The following is a 13,565-nucleotide window of genomic DNA, read 5'->3' as shown; positions in this document are numbered from 1 at the left end:
CGTATGAAAGAAAGTTATTAGAGTCTAAGTCTCTAAAATACCCCGTACTTAGAAATGTAGAAATATCCCTCATATATCAATATAGTCGTTTATATTGATTCCTGCGACTCTGAAATGATTGGAAATATACCTGACAAGATTTTCCGAATTATCTATTTCATGGAATGTCTGTCAGAAAACTATTTCTTATAAACGTAACAACGGAGAATGGACTGAAAATGCTCGTTATTTTACTTTCTACATTTCTAAGTCTCGAAAACACGTAAAGGATATAAATATAATTATTGCAAAAGGCAACACTTATGATAACATTGTTCATCATTACTCATGGTAGTGTTTGTGGGATAATATTCTTGACCGAACTCTGTGATATCCAATTTTTCTATTTTTTCATCACATTTAAATCTTCGTTTTTCTCATATCATCATCTCAGCATTTTAATTTTCAGTCTTTTCCAAGACCAACATTCTTTTTTTTTGTGGTCTTTCATTTTGCCATCATTTTCAATTTTTGCTCTTTTAATATTTTCCTTTTTTAAATGTTTATCTTTTTCATCATCTCCACTCTTCCCCTCCTCCTTTTTTTATTTTTTCATTACTCTACTATTCATTTTCTTTAAATCATCTCCACTGTTCATTATTTCCAATATGTTCATAGATCCTTCCTTAGTTTTTTTTTTTTCATGATCTTCCTTAATTTTTTTTCTTCGTCTAAAATGAATTTTTGTCTGTTTTCATCAACTCCATACTTATATTTTTTTTTCCTTTTTCATTGTCTCTTTTATATTATTTCATAATTCCAGTTCACATTTACCTTGACCTTGAATCAATGGGAATGCAACATAGTAACGGAACCCTTTCTTAAAGCGTTGTGTTTCTGAAATACCTGAACTTCTTCGTAACTTGGAGACATTCCTGAACTTCTCAAAATTCTTTTACTCCTAAACTTCTTATCACTATTTTTATTCCTCTACCATATCTTCCTTCTTCTCCTCAACTTTCTCCTACTTTTCCTCCTCCTCCTGGCTGTCCTTTTCCTCCACTTCCTCTTTACAGAACATCCCGGCCCCTTTAAGGATGGTTATTAAGGCAATAGCAGTGGAGGGAGGATGGAATTAAAACCTTTGGGAATCGACTTCTGAGGCCCATCCGAAAATGTTGTTAGTATTCTTTTAGTCGATGAACGTTACATCTTATGAATTTAATTAAGTATCATTTATAAAAGATTAGGTTGTTTATTAACTGATTTTTGGGTAAATTGGTTTTATCATTTTCATAAAGACAAATAACGAACTCGTAAATTGAGCTTAGAAGTTTCTAGTACTTTGCGTCTCAAAGTGTAGTATGTCACCGTCCTCGCATGTGTTGACGCACCATTTTCTCCCTCCAACAAGGGCGGTTGCATCTGAATGAAGGCCGAAAGACTACCTTCTATTCATTAAAGGAGGATAGGTTAGGGACGAAGCTGAGGCTCATAAGGCTACAGGTCAGCTTGAAGGCAGGTCAGGTCCTGGCAGCGGTATCCTCTAGACTGGCGAACTTGTACCTGCAGGGCCACTGGGAGTCGATGTCATGAATAGGAATGATTTCCTCGGACGGTTGTTCGTTCTCCAATTCGTCTCGCACCTGCAAGGAAAGAACAGGAAGTTTAGGAAAAGGGAGAGTTTTAGCGGCCATTGTAGTTCTGTTCTAATTGGTCGATGCTTTTGGTTTAGGACGGGATTCGGAGGAAATAAGGGTTTATTCTTAATTTCTCAGTATCCATTTCTGAATAAAAGAAATAAAGTGCTTGAGTTGGATTTAGTAGAGGTTGAAGAATTCTTAAAGATTATTGCAATAAATTGGCCAATGTTTAAAGGTTAGAAACTGATATCTAATGCTAACATTTTACTGCAACATAAGAGATCCTGAAATCCAAACAAGAACTACTATTAGAACAGAATCATTTAATTTTTATGAATTTGTTGTTTGTTGCTAACGCTTCACCTTTATAGAAATAATGACAACAGAGACAAGGAGTTATTCTATTTAAAGGTCGTCCGTGAGTGGCAGAGGCAAGGGGCTGGAAATGCCCTAGACTAGAGACTGACCATATAGCATACAGTACGTGTGTCAAATTGTCTCAACCAGTAATGCAACATTCAAGTGTTCTTATATTCTAATTGAATTATCAGAATTCTAATTTGCGACAATGGTTGCATTCTAGTTCACTTCCGAAAAGCTCAGCGTCTAAGCACCCTCTCCATCAAGCTAGGACCAGGAAGCACCAAGCAATGGCTGCTGAGGACTCAGCAGGTAGACGTAAGGGATCCCCCAAAACACACCCATCCCGAGCACATAAAAACGGTGGGTTTATAGACACTACTAGAAACTATCGAGCTTGAGCAGGTTTCCAACTCCCGTCCAAAAGATTGCCTGGTAGGAACGTTTCCAGAAGCTACTACTTTCCATAAATGTGATTTTTAGCAGGTTTAAGAAAGTGAAGTCAGATACTCTGGTAGTGGAAGAGACTTTGTTTTGTTGAAGTAGAGCTATTTTTGGTGGCAATGTTCGTATATTGAAAGAAGCAATTCTGAATGAATAGAAGGTTAGAAAACTAGTGAAGGGAGATGGTCAGGATAACTAGGGTTAATGAGAAGAAGGACAGTTATATTGAAAGGATAATGATGGATGATTATACAACTGAAAATTTCTCTCTCTCTCTCTCTCTCTCTCTCTCTCTCTCTCTCTCTCTCTCTCTCTCTCTCTCTCTCTCTCTCATATTTGATTAGTTTCCATTTTACTTTTGACGTCTTATATTATGAACTCTTTCCACGATTAATTTGTGTTTCATATTTACTACTGATGGTTATAATTTCAAATGATAGAATCTATGTTATAAGGCATTCAGATATTTTTCATAATAAGACTTCTCTGTGCGTGCTTAATCGAATAGCAATATCTTCTTAATAGTCTTCTCTTGCTTAGGGAAATGTATCTAAAAATATCCAATGAAAGTCTCACACTTGCATATTCTAATCCCTCAAACGGCATTCCCCTGTAGGGAGGTAGGGCTACCAGTGTACCTCAAGCAGTTTACTGTATGCATTACTTAAAGACACCTACCTACTATTCCCCTGCCGCGCCGTCTCGCTTCCTTCTTCCATCTTGCTGTCTACCCAAATTCATACACCCGATCCCAGCGACATTTGCACACTTTTGACAAAGTGTTTATGAGCAACCGCAACCTGCCTTCAACATGCAATAGGTATTCTTTCTTCTTTACATAAGTCTATTGTAACTTCCCTTTCAATTCCTTTAGAAGTAACCTAAAATAACTTCTATAAATGTAAATATAAAGGTTTCTTATAAATATCTTTCGCAGATTTTCTTTGGTTTCGAAGTGTACGAGATTTCGATATTGGTTTTGACATCGAAGTTAGTGAGATTCAGAAACTAATTGGATTAGATTGTCTTCTGCTGAAGACGATCTCTGCTTAGGTTGATTGTGTGTGTCTTGATGAAGTTCACATTTCTTGCTGAACATGATATTCGCCTCTGTATAGTCTGTCTGAATAGATATATGTATGACTAAGTAGCTCAAAGACTCCATCCTCAACGAGCATTGAGATTCGATATGGGGGATGAAGTGAAATTAAATTTTTTTGTTTTTTCCTTAAGCTATGTACTACGTAATTGGTGGCCACTTAGCAATGCTTGATATTAGTGAAGATAGAGGATGGTATAGGGCTAACAGCCTTGTTAAGAACCAAAATTCTGTGAAAGCTACGAGGTCTTTACCTTTAAAAATAAAAGGCGAATAGTTTGTGAAAATACGAAAGGATTTCTTCTTATCCCAACGGTCCATTTACAGGCTGAAGAAGGAATCAGAAGACGACACCTTGCGGATCTTCACTGACAATTTATTAAGCGTATTCTTTTTCCTCCTTGTTACCTTCAACCCTTTCCCTTCCTCTTGCCTTCGACCACTTGCCTTCTTTGCCTTCGAGCCCTTCCCTTCTTTTTTGCCTTCGACCACTTGCCTTCTTGGTCTTCGAGCCCTTCCCATCATCTTTGTCTCCGACCTCTTATCTTCATCTTTGCCTTAGACCACTTCCCCTCGTCTCTGCCTTCAATCCTTTTCCCTCATCTTTGCCTTCGTCCATTCCCCTCCGCTTTTCCTTTACCATTTTCCCATCATCCTTGCCTTCAACTTCTTACTCTCCTTATTTGCCTCCAACCACTTACCCTTATCTTTTCCCTCTAACCCTTCCCTTCATCTTTGCTTTCGATCCCTTCCCCCTCATATTTTCCTTTGATCACCCCCCCCCCCTCCTATTTGCCTTTAAAAGCATCCCCTCTTCTTTGCTCATGACAAGTTTCCTTCATCTTTTCCCTTGAGCATTTCCCTTCCTCTTTGCCTTCGATTTCTTGTTATCCATTCCACTTCTCTTTGCTTTGGACCAAGTGTCCTCATCTTTGCTTTCGACCTCTTCTCATCATCTTTACCTTTGATCCCTTCCCGTTATCTTCGTCATCGGCCTCCTCCCTCATCTTTGCCTCTGATCTTTTCCCCTCATCTTTGTCTTTGACAACTTCCCCTCCTCATTGCTTTCGACACATTAAGTTCATGTTTGCCTTCAACCATTTCCCCCAATCTTTGCTTTCGATCCCTTGGTTTCCTTTGTGCCTTTAACACCGTTGTCATATCCTTGCCTTCGACCACTTCCCTACTTAAATGGTTTAAAGCAGTGTTCATGAATGACAGAGGCAAGGGACAATGATAATGCCCTAGAGACTATTCATATTTGCATATATATGATTAGCGCTTAAACACCCTCTCTACACAAGCTAGGACCAGGGAGGGCCAGGAAATGGCTTCTAATGATTCAACAGGTAGATCTATAAGCTCCCTCAAACTCCCCTAAAAAATATTGAGCTTGATCACGACTCGGACACCAGTTCGGCAGATCACCAGGCAGATATTTCATAATTCTGACTTCCTTTACATTCATATTTTCTGGAGAGTATCAACCTGTTCATAATACTAGGTATACAGTTAATTCTAATAGTCATGCCTTCTCTATTATGAGGCCCAATACTACACAGTATTTTAGAAGTTTTATTGCAGCTCTGACCAAGTTGTGGATTGCTCTTCCTTATCGAGTAGTTGAATCGGTAGAACTTCAAAAGTTCAAAGTGGCAGCAAATGTTTGTATGTTGAATAGGCTGACATAAGTCTTTAAAGTATATATATGAAAGACCTGTTTTTTAATGGTACCACTGTTCTTAAAATATTTTATTTCAATTTTGTATTACTTTTCATATACAGTAGTTTATTTATTTCGTTTTTTCCTATCCTCACAGGGCTATTTTTCTCTGTTAGAGCCCTTGGGCTTATAGCATTCTGCTTTTCAACTAAAGTTGTAGCTTTGCTAATAATAATTATAACCAATCCCCCGCATCTTTGCTTTCAACCCTTTCCCTCACTTTTGCCTTCGACCACTTCCCTTTTCTTTGCATTCGACCTCATCCCTGATTTTGCCTTCGACCTCTTCCCTCATTTTTGCCTTTAACCACTTCCCTCATCTTTACCTTTGACTGCTTACCTCATGTTTGCCTTTAATGTGTTCCCTTCTTATTTGACTTCGACCCCTTCCATCTTCCTTGCCTTCGACCACTTGCCTGTTCTTTGTCTTTGAGCCTTTCCCTCTTCTTTGCCTTTTACCACTTCCTTCTTTGCCTTCGACCACTCCCTACTTCTATGCCTTCGATCCCTTCCCTCTTCTTTGCCATTGACTACTTCCCTCTTCTTTGCCCTTAACCACTTTGTCTTCGACTACTTACTTCATGTTTGCATTCAACTTGTTCCCCTCATCTTTACCTTCGACCACTTCCCTATTCTTTGCCTTTGACCGCTTCCGTCTACTTTGCCTTCGATTATTTCTCTCATCTTTGCCTTCAACCTCTTCCCTACTCTTTGCCATCAACCACTTCCCTCTTCTTTTCCTTTAACCCCTTCCCTCTTCTTTTCCTTTAACCCCTTCCCTCTTCTTTGCTTTAGATCACTTCCCTCATCTTTGCCTTCGACAACTTCCCTCTTCTTTACCTTTGACACCTTCCCTCTTCTTTGCCACCTACCCCTCCCTCTTCTTTGCTTTCGACAACTTTCCTCTTCTTTGCCTTTGACAACTTTCCTCTTCTTCACCTTCGACAACTTTCCTCATCTTTAGCTTTGACCCCTTCACTCTTCTTTGCCTTTCACTCATTAACTCTTCTTTGACTTTGACATCTTCACTCTTCTTTGCCTTTCACTCATTAACTCTTCTTTGACTTTGACATCTTCACTCTTCTTTGCCTTCGACCACATCCCTTTTCTTTGACTTGGACCCGTTACCTCTTATTTGCCTTTCACGTCTTCCTTCTTCTATGACTTTGACCCCTTCAATCATTTTTGCCTTTGACCAATTCCCTCTTCTTTGCTACCGACCACTTCCCTCTTAATAGCTGTCGACCCTTTCCTTCTTCTTCGCCTGCGAGCACTTTCCTCTTCTTTGCTGTCGACCCATTCCCGCTTCTTTTCCTTTGACCCCTCCCTCTTTGTCATTAACCCCTTCCCTCCTCTTAGTTTTCAACCACTTCCCTCTTTGCCTTTGACCACTTCATCCTTCTTTGCTTCTGACCCCTTCCCTCTTCTTTGCATTTGACCCCTTCCCTCTTCTTTTCCTTTGACGACTTCTCTCTTCTTCGCCATTGACCCCTTCCCTCTTCTTCACCATCAACCCCTTCCCTCCCCTTTGCCTTTGACCACTTTCCTCTTCTTTGCTGTCAACCCGTTCCCTCTTCCTTTTCTTTGACCCCCTCACTCTTCTTTATATTCGATCACTTCCCTCCTCTTTACCTTTGACCACTTCATTCTTCTTTTCCTCTGACCCCTCCCCTCTTCTTTGCACGACTCCTTCCCTCTTCTTTATCTTTGACCCCTTCTCTCTTCTCTGCCACTGACCCCTTCTCTCTTCTTCACCATCAACCTCTTCCCACTTCTTTGCCTTCAACCACTTCCCTCTTCTTCGCCTTTGACCCCTTACCTCTTTGCCTTTTAACCCTTCTCTACATTGCCTTTGACCACTTCACTCTTTGCCTTTGACCCGTTCACTCTTTGGCTGTGAACCGTTTCCCCTTTTTGACCTTTGACTCCTTAATTCTTCTTTGCCTTGACCCCTTAATTCTTCTTTGCCTTGACCCCTATCCTCTTCTTTGCCTTTGACCCGTTCCCTCTTCTTTGCCTTTAACCGCTTCCTTCTTCTTTACCTTCGACCCCTTCCTTCTTCTTTGCCTTTGACCACTTCCTCTTTGCCTTTGATCCATTCCCCCTTCTTTGCCTTTAGCCCCTTCACTCTTATTTGCCTTTGACACCTTTCTTTTTGTCCTTCGAATAGTTCCCCTATCTTTGCGTTTAGCCCCTTCCCTTTTCTTTGCTTTTGATTACTTTCCTCTTCTTAGCCGCTGACCTCTTCCCTCCTCTTTGCCTTCGAATACTTCCCTCATCTTTGAGTTTAACCTCTTCCCTCGTCTTTGCCTTTGACCCTCTCCGTCTTCTGTACCTTTGACCCCTTCCATCCTTTTTGCGTTTGACTCCTTCCCCCTTCTCTGCCTTTGACCCCTTTACTGTTCTTTACCTTTGACCCCTTTACTGTTCTTTACCTTTGACCCCTTCCATCTTCTTTGCCTTCGACTCCTCCAATATCCTTTGCCTTTGACTATTTCCCTCTTCTTTGCCTTCGACCCCTTCCGTCTTTGTCATCGACCCCTTCCCTCATTTTTGCCTTCAACCTTTCTCTTTATTATCAACTCCTTACTTCCTCGTTACCTTCCAACCCTTTCTTTCTTTGACAATGATCCTTCCTTCTTCTTTGTATTTTATCACTTCATCACTTCCCTCTTCTTTGACTTTTATCACTTCCCTTTTCTTCTTTCCTCTTCATTGCCATCTACCCCTTCCCTCTTTTTTGGCCTCAACCGCTTTCTTCCTCTTTGTCTTCGACATCTTGCCTTTTATTTTTGGCCTTCGACCACTTCCCTCTTCCTTGCTATTAACCCCTTCCCTTTTCTTTGCTTTCGACCACTTCCCTCTTCCTTGCCATCGACCCCTTCCCTTTTCCTTGCTTTCGACCACTTCCCTCCTCCTTGCCATTGACCCCTTCCCTTTTCTTTGCTTTCGACCACTTCCCTCTTCCTTACTATCGACCCCTTCCCTTTTCTTTGCTTTCGACTACTTTCCTCTTCTTTGCCACCAACCCCTTTCCTCTTCTTTGCCCTCGACCCCTTTCATCTTCTGTGTCATTGACCCCTTCCTTCTTCTTTGAAAATGACCCTTCTCTCTTCGTTGCCTTCGACTACTTCCTTCTTCTTTACTTTTGAACTCTTCCCTCTTCTTTTTCTTCGACCACTCCCTCCTTTGCCTTCAACTACTTCCTACTTCTTTGCATTTGACTCATTCCCTTTTCTTTGCTTTCGACCACTCTCCTCTTCTTTGCCTTCAATCACTTCCCTACTCTTTGCCTTCGATCCCTTCCCTCTTCTTTGTCTTCGACCACTTCCCTCATAGTGGCTTTTGACCCTTCCCCTCATCTTTTCGTTGGACTGCTTCCTCTCTTATTTGCATTTAACACCTTCCTCTCATCTTCGTGATCACCATTTTCTTTATCTTTGCCTCCAACCACTTCCCCTCCGCTTTTCTTTCAACCCTTTCACCATTTTTACCTTCAGCCCATTTCTCTTAACGTTGTCTTCAGTCCCTTGCTCTCCTTAATGTAGACCTCTTTCCATTATCTTTGCTTATGACCACTTCTCATATTTGATCTCGTCCCCTTCCCCTTATCTTTTCCTTTGTCATTTTTCCCTCATCCTTACTTTAAAATTTTTGTTGTCCTTATTCGCCATTGACTACTTTTCCTTACCTTTGCCTTCAACCCCTTCCCTCATCTTTGCCTTTAATTTCTTCCCGTCATCTTTGCCTTTGACTTCTTTCCCTCCTCTGCTTTTGAAATCTTCCTCTCTTTGCTTTTGACAGTTTTCTCTCATCTTTGCCCTTGGTCATATCCATTCTTCTTTGCCTTCGATTTCTCACCATCTATTCCGCTCCTCTTTCCTTTACATTTGCCTTACATTTGCCTTTGACTCCTTCTCTTTATCTTTGCCTTTAACCCCTTCCAATCCTCTTTGCCTTCGACCCCTTGCCCTCATCTTTGCTCTTGAGTCCTTCCATCTCCCTTTGTATTCGAATATCTTCCCCCTCTCTTTCTCTCACACCCCTACCCTTTTCTTTAGCTTTCCCTCCTTCCCCTTATCTTTGCCTTCGATCTCTTTCTCTCATTTCTGGTTTCGACCACATCCCCCTCTTCTCCACTTTCGTCCCCTCGCCCTGGGTTTTTGGAGTTAGCATTATGTGAGGATCAACCAAGGGAACTAGAGCCTTTTAGGAGTAGATTAAGAAGCTTGTTAAGTAAGGGAAGGATGTGCAGATATCCATTAACTTCCTTTTTTCATATGGAACAAAATTTATCAATCAATATAACTTCAGTAATTATCATTTGCAGCTCATTCCTCTAACTTTATGCTTAGAGAGTTTATTCTTCAACTGAAAAGGAATATAATTTAACCATGAAAAAAACCCTTTCTGGGACAACTCAGGAACATAAATGATGGTCTACCTTTAAATCTACACTCTTTGGAGTAGATGCAACAATTCCTTCTTTACTTAAACCAGATGGCTCAGTCACTCACTGTCCAAAGGAAAAGGCAACCCATTTGGCTGATGTTTTTGACAGTAAACAGAGTAATGAAAAACTTGAACTTCCTCATTCCTGTTTTCCTGAGGCTAAACTAACCAGTTTAGCTTTTCGATATCGTGAAATTAAAGCTCTGTTGTTTGACCTTGATGCTTATGGAGGTGTAGACCCAAATGGTATATTTCTTAGCTCCAAAGTTGTGTGTTATTTTGCGCAAGTTAGCAAGAAGAGAAGCTTTTAGCACTTGTTGGAGAATTGGTAATGTTACTCCTCTATGTAAATGTGTTTGTGGTACCTCAAGCCCAACTGATTACCGCCCAATTTCCATAACTCCCATATTATCTGAAGTTTTTGAACGTCTTCTGGCAAAATGTCTTAATATGTTTACTGAAGGTAATCATCTATTCCCTAGTTTGCAATTTGATTTTCATAAAGGCCTTGGAGCATGTGATGCCCTTCTTACAATCTCCAATGCTGTACAGAAATCCCTTGATTGTGTTCAGGAAGTTCGTACGATTGGGCTTGATTTTAGTGCTGCCTTTGACTGTGTTAATCATGAGGCCCTTGTTTTCAAACTCAAACAGTTGGGAGTGGATGGGTCATTTTTTAGCATTTCTATTGAATTTTTAAGCAATAGATCTCAAAGAGTTGTTGTTGATGGGCACCATAATGAGTGTTCCACAGGGTAGTGTTCTTGGCCCATTATTTTTCATACTATATTCACATGAAACGTGGTTTGGCCTAGAAAACAAGCTTGTTGCATATGCAGAGGATGCTACTCTCTTTGCGTCAATTCCATCCTCTGAAGGTAGATCTGGGGTTGCTGTATCCCCTAATAGAGATCTAGCTAAAGTTAGTGCATGGTGCAAATTATGGGGTATGTAGTTGAATCCTATCAAAACTCAAAGTATGATTGTAAGTAGGTCAAGGACAGTGGCCCCTCAATATCCAGATCTCAGTATTGATAATGTTTCTTTAACTTTGTATTACTCTTTTTAGAATTTTAGGTGTGATTCTCGACAGCAAATTTACTTCTGAGAAACACATTATGTCCGTGTCTTCTTCAATTGCACAGAAAATTGACTTATTGAGAAAGTCTTTCAAGATTTTCGGTGAAGAAGTTTTTTAAATCTTTCATTCTACCTTATTTTGAGTATTGTTCTCCTGTCTGTTCTTCAGCTGCTGATTCTCATCTTAATTTGTTGGACAGAAACTTAGGGTCTCTTAAATTTTTTATTACTGATCTAGATATTAATCTTTGGCACCGTCGTTCAATTAGTTCATTATATATGTTGCATAAGGTTTTTCATAATTCTGACCATCCTTTACATTCAGATCTTCCTGGACAATTCCATCCTGTTCTTAATACTAGGGAGGCAGTTGATTCTAATAGCCAGGCCTTTTCCATCATGAGGCACAATTCTACACACTATTCTAGAAGTTTTATTCCAACTGTGACCAAGCTGTGGAATGATCTTCCTAATCGGGTAGTTGAATCGGTAGAACTTCAAATTTGCAGCAAATGTTTTTTGTTGAATAGGCTGACATAGGTCTTTTCATAGTTTATTTACGATATATCTGTTTTGAATTTGTTACTGTTTTTAGAATGATTTATTGTTAATTTGCTCTCATCATTTATTTATTTACTTATTTCCTTTCCTTCACTGGGTTATTTTTCCTTGTTGGAGCCCTTGGACTTATAGCATCGTGCTTTTCCAACTAGGGTTGTACCTTGGCTAGTAATAATAATAATGATAGCAATTATATATATATATATATATATATATATATATATATATATATATATATATATATATATATATATATATATTCAAGTAAGCCATATATATTTTTGATACATCGAGTAGTTGAGAAACCACTGTGTTCGACCTACTACTGTACAATCATACTTTGAGTTTTAAGGGTCAACTATATGCCCATAATTTACACCTTGCACTAATTTTAGCTAGATCTCTATTAAGGGATTCAGCAACCCAGATCTACATTAGTGCATGGTGCAAATTATAGGGCATGAAGTTGAATCCTAACAAAACTCAAAGTATGATTGTAAGTTGGTCTAGGACAGTGGCTCCTCAACATCCGGATCTTGGAGGAACACATTACTTCTGTGTCTTGCACAAAAAAAAAAAAAAAAAAAAAAAAAAGGCCTATTGAGAAGTCTTCTAATATTTTCGTTGATCAATCTATTCTGAAGAAGTGTTTTAATTCTATCATTCTATCTTTTTTCGAGTATTGTTTTCCTGTCTGGTCTTCAGCTGCTGATTCTCATCTCAATTTGTTGGACAAGAACTTACGGTCTATTAAATTTCTTATTCCTGATCTAGATCTTAATCTCTGGCACCGTCGTTCAATTAGTACGTTATGAATGTTGCATAAGATTTTTCATAATTCTGATCATCATTTATATTCAGATCTTCCAGGACAGTTGCATCCTGTTCGTTATACTAAGCATGCAGTAAATTCTAATAGTCAAGCCTTCACCATCATGAGGCTCAATACTACACAGTATTCTAGAAGTTTTATTCCAGCTGTGACCAATCTGTGGAATGATCTTCCTAATCGGATAGTTGAATCAATAGAATTTCAAAAGTTCAAACTTGCTGCAAATGTTTTTATGATGGACAGGCTGACATAAGTCTTTTAATAGTTTATTTCTGAAATATCTGTTTTGATGTTGTTACTGTTTTGAAAATATTTTATTTTAATTGTTCATTATTCCTCAGATCGTTTATTTATTTCCTTTCCTCACTGAGCCATTTTTCCTTGTTGGAGCCCTTGGGCTTATTGCATCTTACTTTTCCAACTAGGGTTGTAGCTTAGCTAATAATAATAATAATAATAATAATAACACGAAACGAGTTTGTTTTCTAGGCCAAATCACATATGTTTATATAGTATGAAAAATAATGGGTCCCGAACAATACCCTGATGAACACGTGATATAACATTCCTACCATCACTATGGAGCCCATTAACAACTAGTATTTGGAATCAATTATTTGAAAAATCAATAATGCTGCTAAAACAAATACCCATCTACTCTCTACTGTTTGGGCTTGAAACCAAGGTCCTCTTGATTAGCAGCAGCACTAAAATCACGATCAAACATACGAACTTCCTGACCACAATCAAGGAATTACTATACGGCATTGTAAGTTGTGATAAGAGCATCACATGCTCCCTAGTTTGAAATTTGGATTTCACAAAGGCATTGGAGTCCAATGCCATTGTGAAATCCTAATTTCAAACTAGGGAACAGATTATTAATTCCTTCATACAAATTAAGATGATTTGTTAAAACACGTTCTTTGTCTTCCTTTTAGAGTGGATTGAGGATTGAATAAAATGGGAGAGGATGAGTTGAGGATTGGGTAGGATAGGTTAAGGATGGGATTTAGGATCGAATGAATTGAGGATGGAAGATGGTGGATGGGGGAGGCGAGTCTGAACGAAAGCAAAAAGCCTCTTGTAAATAATTTTCAATGGTAGCACAAAGAATAGGAAAGACCAAATGGCTATTAATTTCAAAGTGGTTTAATCGGCAGCAGAATATTGCACGTCACTGGATTCAAATAATGTCCTTTTTTTTTTTTTTTTTTTTTGTGGGATTGCAACACTGTTACGTCTAGGCTTAAATTCTTGTAAGAAAAGAATTCAGATTTCATTTATTTTTAATACAGTTTAATCATTTTCGTTTCTGGTAGAATTTCGCTCAATGCACTTAATATTTGTTGGCACATTTGTCAGTTTGGGAAATCGTTATATGGAATGTAAA

At 39.0% G+C, this 13,565-nt stretch overlaps 1 protein-coding gene across 1 annotated transcript in view; it reads right to left on the bottom strand.

The window, feature by feature from the left end:
- Nucleotides 1–807: 807 nt before the first annotated feature.
- Nucleotides 808–13,565, bottom strand: part of LOC137621994 (dipeptidase 1-like) — a 597,809-nt gene continuing 585,051 nt past the window's right edge. Inside the window, exon 11 of the mRNA XM_068352484.1 lies at nt 808–1,625. Coding sequence (XP_068208585.1) covers nt 1,503–1,625 — 123 coding nt within the window. The 3' untranslated portion in view covers nt 808–1,502. The remainder of the gene's footprint in view (nt 1,626–13,565) is intronic.

This window comes from Palaemon carinicauda, chromosome 28 (assembly GCF_036898095.1).
Source record: "Palaemon carinicauda isolate YSFRI2023 chromosome 28, ASM3689809v2, whole genome shotgun sequence".
NCBI lineage: Eukaryota > Metazoa > Arthropoda > Malacostraca > Decapoda > Palaemonidae > Palaemon > Palaemon carinicauda.
Note: the sequence above shows the minus strand (reverse complement) of the source record. Positions and strands in the feature narration are given on the sequence as shown.